At 33.5% G+C, this 12,951-nt stretch overlaps 1 protein-coding gene across 12 annotated transcripts in view; it reads left to right on the forward strand.

The window, feature by feature from the left end:
- The window catches only part of RYR3 (ryanodine receptor 3), a 215,933-nt gene that overhangs the window by 80,436 nt on the left and 122,546 nt on the right, over positions 1-12,951 (forward strand). For all 12 annotated transcript variants that reach the window (XM_030481593.1, XM_030481598.1, XM_030481599.1 and 9 more), the window contains exons 20-27: positions 3,214-3,406; positions 7,276-7,492; positions 7,703-7,807; positions 8,727-8,830; positions 9,287-9,370; positions 11,083-11,242; positions 11,523-11,670; positions 12,610-12,815. In XM_030481593.1, the coding sequence (XP_030337453.1) occupies positions 3,214-3,406; positions 7,276-7,492; positions 7,703-7,807; positions 8,727-8,830; positions 9,287-9,370; positions 11,083-11,242; positions 11,523-11,670; positions 12,610-12,815 (1,217 nt within the window). The remainder of the gene's footprint in view (positions 1-3,213; positions 3,407-7,275; positions 7,493-7,702; positions 7,808-8,726; positions 8,831-9,286; positions 9,371-11,082; positions 11,243-11,522; positions 11,671-12,609; positions 12,816-12,951) is intronic.

Here is a 12,951-nt window from a genome sequence, read left to right on the forward strand (position 1 = left end):
TTGGTTTTAGAGCATAAATTTATGTGGTGTGATATCAAAATGAAAACCTGCAGTTGCTATGCTGTTTGGAAAAATATTTTTCATATTATCTAAAATACGCTTAGCAGAAAAATTAGAATTTTTCTAACAAATCTGTCTAGTTATCTAAGAGACTGTCAATTAGTACTGCAGCGAAGTGATTACACTTGTAGTTTATAAAGAAGGGAGTTAATGGATGCCAGCAAATGCATATCTTGTGGTCACTAAAGCATTAGCGATGGTAAATTTGTGATCTTTTTAGCCGTTCTTTGTTCAAGTGAATTGAAGATGTTAGCGGGCTGAGTTAACAAAAAAGTGGATATCACTGCCTATGCACTCTAGATTTGAGTAAAGAGCTCTAGAAGAATAAAAGGAGTCTACAGGAGGGCTCATCTGAAGTGTTGCAGTTCAAATAATTTTTGTAGTAATGAGTGTGTTTTAAAGAATAACCACTGAGGAAAAAGGAGAAAACAGAAGAATCTGCTTTGGAGAAGAATTAGTGAGAGCTCTCTGGGGTACACAGTTAGCTGGAAAGTGGCTTTTGAGCAAGGCTTTTGGCTTTTTGCGTGGTTATTCCTCCCCCATTACTATATCCAGGGAAAGGGAACTAGAAAGGGAAAGCTGTCTGGTTTTGTAAACAGACAGATTTGTCACAACTGAATACTTTTTGACCATGTCAATATATGTAGCTATAGAAACAACCAGAAAAGTGTATTGGCTAATTGTAAGAACCAAATAGCAACACAGGAAATGCTGATGGTTGGTTTTGCTTTCTTAAAGTTCCTAAATACTCTAAATCAGGAACATTGCAGAGAAGAAATAATACATAAGATTATAAAATAAAATATTTAGGTATGTTAGTTATATACCCTTAATTACATCATCTGCTATTTTTGTAATATTCTTAATTGAACTATCAGTAATGAGGGAGAAAGAAAAGCAGTAGGAAGTCAAACAGTTGGTAAAATTTCTAGATTTTACATATGTATTATATTTACATAAATATTTAAAACAAAGGTCTGGCAATTAGGTTTTGTGCCTAAAATGTATAATGGTCTGTCTTAATTGGTAAAAGTCTTTTGTTCATATAGATTTTTTTAAAAATATGGAGGATTGCTTTTTATTAGCATGGTATTAATATGATCTAAAATTGTATTTTCTTTGGCTTACATCTTTGTTAATTGTAAGTTGTTTGAGGGCAAATTTTATTGGCTGGATCTTTGCCTCAAGGTAGAATTGAATTTTTTTCCAAAGTTAGACAATTCTGCCTACCTTTTCTCTGAAATGTTCAAACATTGACTTGAAAGTATAACATTTTGTTATAAAGGACATTTTGTAACAATTTGTTTCACCAGGAATTTAGCTTTCTACATTTCCTGTGAAAGTCTTTTAAAGTTTGTTCGAAAGAATTCAGTATAGCACACTCTATAGATCTGTCTGTATTTAAAGAGTTTGTTTCTTGAGTGTGTAGCCATCCATGAGCATTTACAAGTTTGGGGGGAAAAGATAGAAATTATTTTAGTCTTTCTTTGTACAATATTTAATTATGAAGTAGCGTGTATTTTTCCTTCCAGATCTCTCCTGCACATACAGTAAATTATGGTTATTTTTTAGATTGTTTGATTTGTGGCTTTTGCTGTATTTACTGTACACTATTCAGGGCACATAGGCAAAATCATTTATTTCCCCATCTTTTTAGTGCCTTGAAATGCCATATACAGCTAAGTACTCTTTAATTGCTCAGAAAAGAATATGTGGGGCCATGCAGTTAAAAGATGTGTTGTAAATACAGTGTACATAACTATGCTGAATTTGATTTTTATGTCCTTAATTCTAACATTTCCTAATTTCGGTGTGTTTGACTTTCAGTTATATTAGCATTGTTCTAGCACAGAATTTTGTATATAAAATATCTCTATGTGTGTCTGCACATACATAATTCAGTGTGTTTTTTCAGCACTACTGAACAATTCCCAGATGATAGAAACAATGATTTTTGGGAGAAGGTTGGGAGACATCTGTAACATACTCCATTAGAAATGGCTGCATAAATCATTAATAAAAAAATAAGCCGTAACTGAACATCAGAAATACAATGCTGGAAGGTCTCTTAAAGCTCCTATCCTGCAGTAAGGGAAAATTCAGAGTATTTAAACTGTCCTGAGTAGTTAACTTGGCTTGTTCATAAGAAGTTCCGAACACAATGATTTGGAATAGTGCATAACTGCTTAATTAGGCTTGCTTTACACTTAAAATACAATGTTTTCAATGGAATTGTTTTGAAAGGAATTATGAAGAGATATTCCTTAACTAAAAATATAACCATACTCAAGTGCAATTGAAAAACTGCAGTTATATGTAAATGTGTATAGTTAGATTACTTCAGATATATTATCTCTAGTTAATCGTTATTATAATTGCTGAGTCCTGTTGTTGGCAGTCTGGTTCCACCTTCCCAGGTAGGGAAAATGAAACTCTCTCTATCTAGTGCATGGCTTGTAGCTGAAAAAGAAAACCTGGCCCATTAAATTATTGATCTTTTTTTTTGATAACTCAGTATACTATTCTGCCTCTGGATACTGTAAACCTGGGTATTGGTTATAATCACAGCTCTGGTTAGAATTATAGAAGCACAGAATGGTTTCAGTTGGAAGGGATCTTTAAAGATCTAGTTCAACGCCTGTGCTGTGGGCAGGACACATTCCACTAGGCCAGGATACTCAAAGCTCTATCCAACCTGACCTTGAACAGTTCCAATGACACGGCTTTCACAACTTCTCTGGGAATCCTGTTCCAGCGTCTCATCACTGAATATTCACAGATATGTGAATCTGATATTTCACAAATAACAGCACCAACAAAAAAAAGGATATGTCAATGTTAGCTTTATAAAGACGACATCATGTACCATGCCTCAGTAGTCTTGCATCAGGCTACAGTGTGAACTTGTGTGATTTCAGCTGAGCACGTTCCGTCTTGTGAACAGTCTCAGAGGTCTCAGTTTATGCACTATTCTGCTCTATATCAGTTTGAAGAATGACTCACTGTCTCTAAAAGCAGAACCATTCATAAAACAGATGAAGGTAAGATCATGTCTGCGTGACTACAAACAAGAAACTTGATGTTTTTGTGGAAATAATTTAAACTCATGAGAGTCTACCTAAAGCTTCTGATTACTAAATACTTTTATTCTAGGTCGAGTACCCAGAGCTGTAGCGTCTGTCAATCAGCATTTACTAGCATCTGATGATGTGGTTAGCTGCTGCTTGGATTTAGGTGTACCCAGCATTTCATTCCGCATTAATGGACAGCCTGTACAAGGAATGTTTGAGAACTTCAGTATAGAAGGTTTTTTCTTCCCTGTTGTAAGCTTATCAGCAGGTGTAAAGTAAGTAAAACTTAATTTTACTTGTTTTCTTTGCTGTCTTTTCACACAACATATCATACAAATTCATGTATAATTTGTTGTGTCTTGTTTCATTTCTGCCCAGCCAGTAGCTGAGAGGGAGACAGGAAACTACTGATTTTTTTTAGTGCTGACTTCATTTAAGGGTGAAATGTCAGCCTGTTACCAATTTGACCAAGTCACAGTGTCTGAAAATTACTATTTTATTTGGTGACCTAGGGGAAATTAATTTTGTCTCATGCCAATTATCAATGAAAAAACCCCACATTAGAAACACAGCACCACATTTGGCACTAATTAAAATTCTCACTGGCTTTCTCAGCAAGAAGTAAAAAACTTAAATCATCATGAAAACTCATACTTTATTCACAGTAGGAAACACAAAGAACTGATGAGAAGCAGTTTTGAAATCTTGTTACTAATACTGCCCATTTCTTACCTGTTTTGTAGCTAAAATACTGAGATTAGAACTTACTGTTTTCAAGCTTTGATTGTTCTCTTATCTTTAATTCATTCAGAAAACCTTCTGCAAATGTCGATCTCCTTAAGTGACCAAAATACTTGTGTAAAGGTTAGAAAATCAACACAACAACAGGACTCTTACACTGTTGTTATGACCAATTTCTGTTCAGTTCATCTAAAAGCATCTTCTTATTTCTAGTATTGACAGGTGACAATTTTAGGAAGGAAAGGCATAAGAATAAAGAAAATTCTTCAATAAGAATGGTTGGGATTTTTGTCTTTTGTAGGCTGAGCATGATTTCTGCGTAAAACATGGAGAAGTATGAAAACTTTTCCCTATGAAAAGATGCTAATGGTCTAGATGTCCATAGCTGCCAGAAACTGCCAAACTTAGAAGAAATAATCAGGAGCTGAGTAAGAGATAGTGGTGAAGGAGTGAAAAAATGCAAAGGGCTGACTTTTATTTAAAGGAGTGTTTCTCTCATAAATGGTAATTTTTGAGAAACGAAGGTTTGGTATGGCCAGAATAGCCAGTATACAACTTTCATAAGTGAAAGAGAGCTCAGGTTGTAACTAGTTCATATATTTAGCAATTGGGAAAAAAAAAAAAAAAAAATTTCTCTAAGGCAAAGTAAATCAAACAATTGGTTGCTTTCGAACTTTTCCTTCTGTTATCAATACATAAATACTTAAGAGAAACTCCCAGGTGAGAATACTAACAGAGACCAAACAGAATAAAAGAGGCTGGGGAAGGGCTTAATAAATCAATTTTCATTTGTTCTCTGGGAGTGTCTCTACTATGCAGCTGCATTAGTACAAGGGCTTTTGAAAATGTTCATTACCTTTTTCTGTAAGAAATACATCTGAATTTGTGTAATTATTTTTCTTCATTCTTATTTGATGTTTGTGTATTTTGTGAGAAGGTTTTCCCTTGTAATTAACAGTAGCTGATGGCAGTAGTAGGTTATAATGTCGTCTTCTGTGTCTGTTAATATCACAGAAATTTTATTACATGGGAATCCTGAGTTCATGACTGGAAAAAACTGTTCTGCACTGGGCACAAGCTCTGATGTTTCTATTTCTCTTGTAGCTTATCTGCTTTTCTTCTGCTTTCTGTGACTTTATCAGTCTTTGATGCTGGGTCTGCTTCATCATTCCGTCATTAGTACCTACTTACCTATACTGTATCTTTTTCTGTTGTTTGGGGGTGTTTTTATTTGGTTTTTTTGTTTGTTTGTTTTTTGGTTTGTTTGTTTTTGTGGTTTGGTTTTGGTTTTAGTTTGGTTTTTTTGTGTGTGTGTTTTATGGGTTTTTTGGGTTGGTTTTTTTTTTTGTTTTTTTACTGTAGGCATTTGCTCCTTATCTATCCACTTTTTCCTCCTTCTACCAAAGGTGCTATGAGCTCTGCTTATAGTACTGCAAAATGGCCATTCAAATAATCAAGGAATTCAAACAGCAACTTTGTATTGAGAATTCATTTGCATTTCTTCTATTTTTCTTCTAACATAAAAAGTCAACATCTTAAAATTAGATGCCTAATGCTTTTAGTAATTAAACCTGAGATGCATTAAATACTGTTATCATGAGGATCTTGTCTTTCACAGACAGCCTTTGTAGTCAGCAGAAGACAATTCAGCATAGTCTTCTCATTCAGGCTAGGAAAACTAAGCACAGCTTCTAGCAAATTGCTAGAATGGTAGACATAGTTGCCTATGTGCAGCCCAACTCCAAAATAAAGCAAAAGAAGTAGTAATTAACCTAAATCAATTTGTTTAACTACTTCTAGCTATCTTTTAGGAGTTATATTGCTTTATATTTGATTTTAGGAGGGTTCTTTTTGAGATTAAAGTCAGAAAAATTAAAGCAAGCTTTTCAAATCAAAATATCTGAACATTTCTTTTTAAATGAGACTAAAAGCCACAGCTTCTTGGAGTGTTCAGGTTTTTAAAAGTGTGTGCAGCATTAGGAGTATATAGCCTGTGTGGAGGTTTAGATACTGCAGTGAAGAGCAGGGAGAAAACAGGCCTTGGAAGCAATGAGAACATCATAAAAATCAGGTGAGACTGAATGGTTTGCTACAATTCAGAAAAATTGATTCAGTTGGCAGGAAACAAGGAACTATTTGCTTGGCTTTGGTTGGCAAGGGAAGTGTTGTATGAGAGATTTTTTTCATTTTGGTTCTTTCATTGACTTGTCTGTTTAGAGTTAGATTTCTAGGTCTTAAAATAAAATTGACCTCCATTTTATTTTTAAAGTATATTGATCTATGTGGAGGCTTGCCATAAAGAATAGTCTAAACTCAAAGTTGTCATCTCATATATTTAGCTGCCTTGGGATTATTCAAATATTTAAACAGTGTATTTTTAAAATAAAATCAGAAAGTTCTTAATATATATATTTCTTGTGGACTTTGAACTGTTGTTTCAGATATTTGTGACTTGTACATCCTGTTTGAGAAAACTCTGGTATCTTAATTTTTCTCTTTTTATAGTATTAATGACTCTTACTGTCAATGAAATATGTTGATCTGATAGTTCTTGTATTTCTAGATCTAGAAGTTGGTTTAAGTAAGAAATGGTATAGGCACCTTCTGGTCACCCTATCACAATAAATGTATGGGCTATTTTCAAGAGATAACAATTGGTTTTAATTTTGTGGTTGGTTTACTGCTAGAATTTTCCTACATGAGAACCAAAGTATGAAGTTGTATAGTTTTTGTCATTGCTTTTCCTGGTATACTCTTAAATTTAGATGAAAAATATCTTTGAGGAGAAACAGAAAACTTTAGCAGTTTAAGATAAATCTTAGTTACACTTCTGAAACTCATTCGCAGTTGTAGTAGTTGGTGTAATTTTGTCTGCTTGACTTATGCATTATGAGTATTGTGAGGTTTTTTCACTATTACTCCTTTGTTTTTTCTCGTGTGCCAACTGCCTGTATGAATGCACTGAGAAGTTATTTTAAAACTTTAAAGTGGTATAGAAATATTCCCTATGGAATTTTTTCTTTTTTTTTTTTTTTTTTTTTTTGAGTCGCAGTCCTATTTAAATTGGATCTCTGTTTCCAAATCATTTAAATACATTAAAAAAAAATCCACTTTTTTGTTTGGGGTTTTTTTTTTTTTTTTTAATACATTCCTGTATAGAATAATTAGTTTTGCTTTGGCCAAAAGAAATTTTCAAAAAACAGTGGGTGTGGGTAGGTGATGGTGTTATTGATCTGCTAGCCCGAATGCTTGGTAACCCTTAGGTGTTTATCAACACTTGAAGTATGCCAGTATTTTTGTAAATACTGTTGAAATAAACGTTTAATTTTCTAAACTATTTATTTATAATGGCAGTATATGTTGACCATTTAAGAGTATAATTTCTTGGTTTAAAATTGCACAGAGTTCGTTTCTTATTTGGTGGACGTCATGGAGAGTTTAAATTTCTGCCTCCTGCTGGCTATGCTCCCTGTTATGAAGCATTGCTTCCAAAAGAGAAGATGAAACTGGAACCAGTGAAAGAATATAAGAGAGATTCTGATGGAGTGAGGGATTTGCTGGGTACAACACAATTCCTCTCCCAAGCTTCCTTTATCCCTTGTCCAATAGACACCAGTCAGGTATGTTAAATATGCAATAACAGGATTGTAAAATATGTCTTGACAAAATTTAAATTAAAAATATAAAATCTAAGCTTGTTTACCCCTTTTCTAAGCAATTCATTGTTTGTGTGTTGTGGTGTATTTAACTGAACTAGATGAACTTGGATCTATGAGGTCTGGGAACTGGAACCTTTTCTTATTTGTGGAATTGTTATGCTTTTTTCTTAGATTGCTCTTCCTTTTCATCTTGAAAAGATCAGGGACAAACTAGCTGAAAATATCCATGAACTATGGGGAATGAATAAAATAGAACTGGGATGGACATACGGCAAGGTATGTTTTGGATGTCCTGTCTGGGTACAGTCACCTGTATTAGGTTGTCTCCTACTAGAAAACCTGGACTTGGAAGTTGAATGGAGTATTTAATGGTGGTTTATATGTTACTAACAAAAGGTGAGCATGTAAGCTACTGGAGACAGTGATATTAACTAGTGATTAGAAGGCAAATATGGAATATAAATAAGGTACATATTTTAGCACTATTTATAATTAACCATTTGAAAAAATATCTTTGAGAAACATACTAGCTATACCAAGATGGAATTCTACTAAAAGTCATACCAATAGTGAGTAAACCCTCAACTACCTCTTTGGTTACTTTAATGTTGGGGATCAAAGTGATAACAAGCAAAAAGTGTGTTGTGGAAATTTGTTTCTATTGATAATAGAGGCAGGGTTTTGGTGACTTTACTAAACATTCAAATTCCTCAAAGCTCAGGTTTCTTATTTAATAAGTTACAGTTGAAGCTTATCATTGTGACAGTCCCTTGTAATGTGCTATCAGCTAACAGCCTGAGAATAAGGCCATCTAGTCAACATTATTTAAATGCATATGACAAGGGCATTCCCTTCCCATGGATGTCACCAAATGAAAAAAGTTAAAAGGTTAGGCCAAGAATATTGTATTCAGAATAGTGTATTAAATTCAACAATTATATTAAAATTGGTATGTAAAATTATGCAGAACACATGAAATAACTATATTTTTTTCTGACGTTACTGGTTATGAAGACATATTATAAAGTGCGTTATAAATGAATCCTGGGAAAGTTAATTCAGATAATGATGATTAACTGTCAATGAGCAAAATAAATTATATTATTTACAAGGTCCTCATTATTGCAAAAAATAACTTATTTTTTACTGTGATTCTGGCTTCAATCTGGTATAATAAAAGTACTCTTTGTTGCAGATACGGGATGATAATAAAAGGCATCATCCTTGTCTTGTGGAATTCTCAAAATTACCTGAAACTGAGAAGAATTATAATCTACAAATGTCAACTGAAACCCTGAAGTGAGCTCGAAATTTAAAAGGAAATAAAGTTGTTGTTGGTTTGGGGTTTTTTTTAATTATTTTTATTCAAGCACTTCATACTGTTGTAAGATATAAAAACATTAGAATATCTCTTTTAAATTGTGTTTTGCTAACTTTGCTAGAGGCTCCAGGGATACATTCAGAGCAACTTAAAAAAATCTTGTCTCTACAGAGATAGAAATGAAGAAACACCAAATCCTGTTGGTTTTAGTAGGGTGGGGTAACTCTCAAGCCACAGATTTGTACCGTTGTAGAGTTTGAAGGTTTTGTTTCTTATTTCTAATAAGTTAAAATACTTGGGTTTTGTAATTCCATTATTTTGAATTACTTCCCTGGTTTTAAATATCATTAGTTCTGTGAACCAAAAGAAATATATAAAATGGGTGAGCACTCTAATGTTGTGTTTCACTACTGCCATTTTATTTATGTTCACAGAACCCTGTTGGCCCTTGGATGTCACATTGTTCATGCTCATCCAGCAGCTGAGGAAGATCTTAAAAAAGTCAAACTTCCTAAAAAGTATGTACTTTATGATAACTATTATATATTATTTGTAACTAAAGTATATTAATTAAACAAGAACATGGTAAGGTCATTTAAAAAATGCTTGATATGAACCACATACTTCATACAAATTTACAGAGCACATGGTTGGTCCATTACCTTGCCTGTGGTGATGGTTGACTGTGAATACTCTGCATTACATCACATGGAGTGATTCACAGAGACACAAATAGTCATACGTTTAAACCATATGTAAATACATCTGCGTTACATGATCTTAGAATAGATACTGCAGAGTTAGAAGCAACATTTCACTGCTTTTCTATCACTTAGCGAAGAACAGTACATATATAAGATGGTAAATTGATCTACTTGAAAAAGGATATACCATTTTCCCATAGCTCCTTCTTTGCAGCTCTTCTTCCCACCTCTCCAAGAAAATGCTTGTTCAACATACACACATTTCCAGAGACACTATTAATGCATTTTTTTAAAGACTAGAAAAAACCAAACCAAAACAAAGAAACTGTTCGTATAATGTTGCACATTTCTAGGAAATGTACATATGTAGATTATTGCATAAAATACAGTCAGGTTTTTGCTTTAATTTGGTAGCTAAACTATGGCTATTTAGCTGTAAGCTAAATTAGGTGGATGATATTTTTCCTTTAGACATCCTTAAGTTATCAGTAATAATCACCCCCAAAGTGGCAAAGATTAATCAAGGATTACATTTGTATTTTTGTGTTTTCTGTGAGGATTCTGTGGTTTTCCTGGGACAGATTGAAGTCCTGTCCTGCAACAAAACTTGAAGACAGAAACAGTGATTTGGGTGTCTGCCATTTTACATCAGTTTATCAACCCATAAGATGGCTTTTTCCTGAAACAGCTTTATCCACAAGAAACAAAGGTTTTTAAAGAGAGCAGTAAAATAAATAGTTCTATGGTATGGAGATGCTAATCTTGATTCAGTTGATGACATTAATTAAAAAAAAAAAATTGGAAAAGGAACCTTTCCCAAGGTTCATACAGGTCCATCATAATACTCTTTTGATACTGTTGTGTTCAATAACAGAACAAATCAATCTTAATTTCTGACTGTTGTTAAAATATCTACTGCCCACATGAATCGTCCTAACAAAAGGAAATTATCTGTTTTGAGCAAAAGTCTGCATATGTAGTCTTAATACTACATGAAAATACTGGAGAGGGTAATATCTGCTAATCAAAAAAATACCAAACTTACTATTCAATAAAAAACTGGGAAGAACAATAGTAAAAATGTTTTCTTCTGCTGGAAAAATGGTAAGCCAATCTTTATGGACTAGTATATTAAAAATACCATACTTAATAATGCATGTAAAATAATTTCATAAGAATTCATTGTACAGAGCTTTAAAATAGAAATTACTTGAAAGGTTTAAAATGGCAAATATAAAATTAAAAAAAAAAAAAGAGTACTTTCAAAATTGTAGCAACTATTTAGGGATGCACATTCAGATCAGGGTCACATTTAATTAGATAGGGTGCAAGCAGGTAGAAAATGAGTCTCTGCTAGAATACAGTTTATATCCTTGTGAATGACCAAAGACAATGCAGGATTTTTGCAAGGGAATGGGAGAATAAGAGATTGAAAAGTGGAGAAGGTGAACCCTATGGATGCCACGTAGAAAACTTTAAATACCATCAGTGGAGTATCTTGACTGTTTTCCTTTGTTGACTTACAGTTACATGATGTCAAATGGATATAAACCTGCCCCTCTTGATCTTTCTGAAGTGAAATTGTTACCTTCTCAAGAATTTCTAGTTGACAAACTAGCAGAAAATGCACATAATGTCTGGGCAAAAGACAGAATAAAGCAAGGATGGACCTATGGCATTCAGCAGGTAAGGACCTTTAGCTACATTGCATTAGTCTGGTACATTGTTGGACCTGCATGGCTGCAGCTGCAGGAAGTATGAGACCATATTTCCATGCTGCTTCTGCATTCTTGTCTTTAGGTTTTTAATATTAAGAATTGGGCTTGCATTCATAGAACTGTTCTTCATCCATATTGTTTCTCTCCTGTAATCTTAACATTATTTCAGAACACATTCTCTCATCATACAAAATCTTTGTGATGCTTAAACAGTTTTCTTCTTATTCTTTTTTTATAACCTCTTTTAGGATCTTAAGAACAAACGTAATCCTCGGCTAGTGCCATATGCATTATTAGATGAACGTACTAAAAAATCAAACAGAGATAGCCTCCGTGAAGCTGTTAGAACATTTGCAGGCTATGGTTATAATATTGAACCACCTGACCAAGAGATAGGTAAGTACTTTCAGTAAGAATCATGGCTTTTTTTTCCCCTCAGTGCTGGGAAAAAAATCATAAACCACTGAAATAGGTAGGGAAAACATAAGGTATGAATAAATAATACTGTATTTTTGCAGTGGACTTTAATGAAAGATACAACTATACTTTGTAAATTATTTGTATATTACTTAAATATATTTTTTTAAAGATAGATTGTAGTTAATGATATGATAATTCAAATTTCTGTGATTTTTAGATTGGAGAAAATCTGGACTTAGTGGTTTTCATTGGAAATAAGGAAAGAAAGAAAAAAAAGTGGGATTAATTTAAAATATTTTTTTATAATGGTATGCAGATTCAGTTTGACTACTTCAAGTCAAACTCAGTTCTTAAGAAGTAATCAAAGAAGTGCCCCAACTTCAAGAATTTTTCTTTATTGAAATCAGGAGTAGAAATTTGTTTAGACTTTTTCTTCATATTTGCTATGCCACTGTAATTTTTGACAAAAATCTAAACTGAAACAGAACTTATTTGATTTTCTTTTTTTTTTTTTTTTAATCTTCTAAATGTATTAACTTGTGTAAGAAAGTATTTTGTTGTACTGGAATACTGCATTATTCCATTGGATTGTAATGCATGTACTTATCTTACACTTCTGTGGTTTCCTGTAGCCAATTCTGTGTTTGGGGCCCTGTGTTGAGTGTTACTTTGAAATATTCTGATTCTAAATAGCAGATAACCACCCATCTTGCATAGAATGTGCTAACCTCTCTATGCTTATTACTATTAATCTTTTTTTAACATTTACTATGAAGTTTCTTAAACATGCAATGGTAGATAATGGCTGTTTTCAGAGACAGAAAATACTGCGGACAGATCAAAAGCTGAAGAGTGGCATTTATAGCTTCCTCTAATTATAAAAGGTGGGATTTTTTTCTCTGTTTGTTTTTGCAGCTGACCACACAGTGGAAAAAGTCAGCATCGACAAGATACGATTTTTCAGAGTGGAACAGTCTTATGCAGTGAAGTCTGGAAAGTGGTACTTTGAATTTGAAGCTGTGACAGGTGGAGATATGCGTGTTGGCTGGGCCAGGCCAGGCTGTCGACCTGACATAGAGTTGGGAGCTGATGACCAAGCATTTGTATTTGAAGGAAGCAAAGTCAGTACATCTCTACCTTTTTTTGACCTATGAAAAGACTAGGCAGAGAACTACAGTATAGGTTTCCTCTTATACTCTAGCTCAACTACTTGAATATTTATGAGTCATATAAATGTATGTCTGAGCTCTGTTTCAC

Source organism: Strigops habroptila, chromosome 4 (genome assembly GCF_004027225.2).
Source record: "Strigops habroptila isolate Jane chromosome 4, bStrHab1.2.pri, whole genome shotgun sequence".
Taxonomy (NCBI): Eukaryota; Metazoa; Chordata; class Aves; order Psittaciformes; family Psittacidae; genus Strigops; species Strigops habroptila.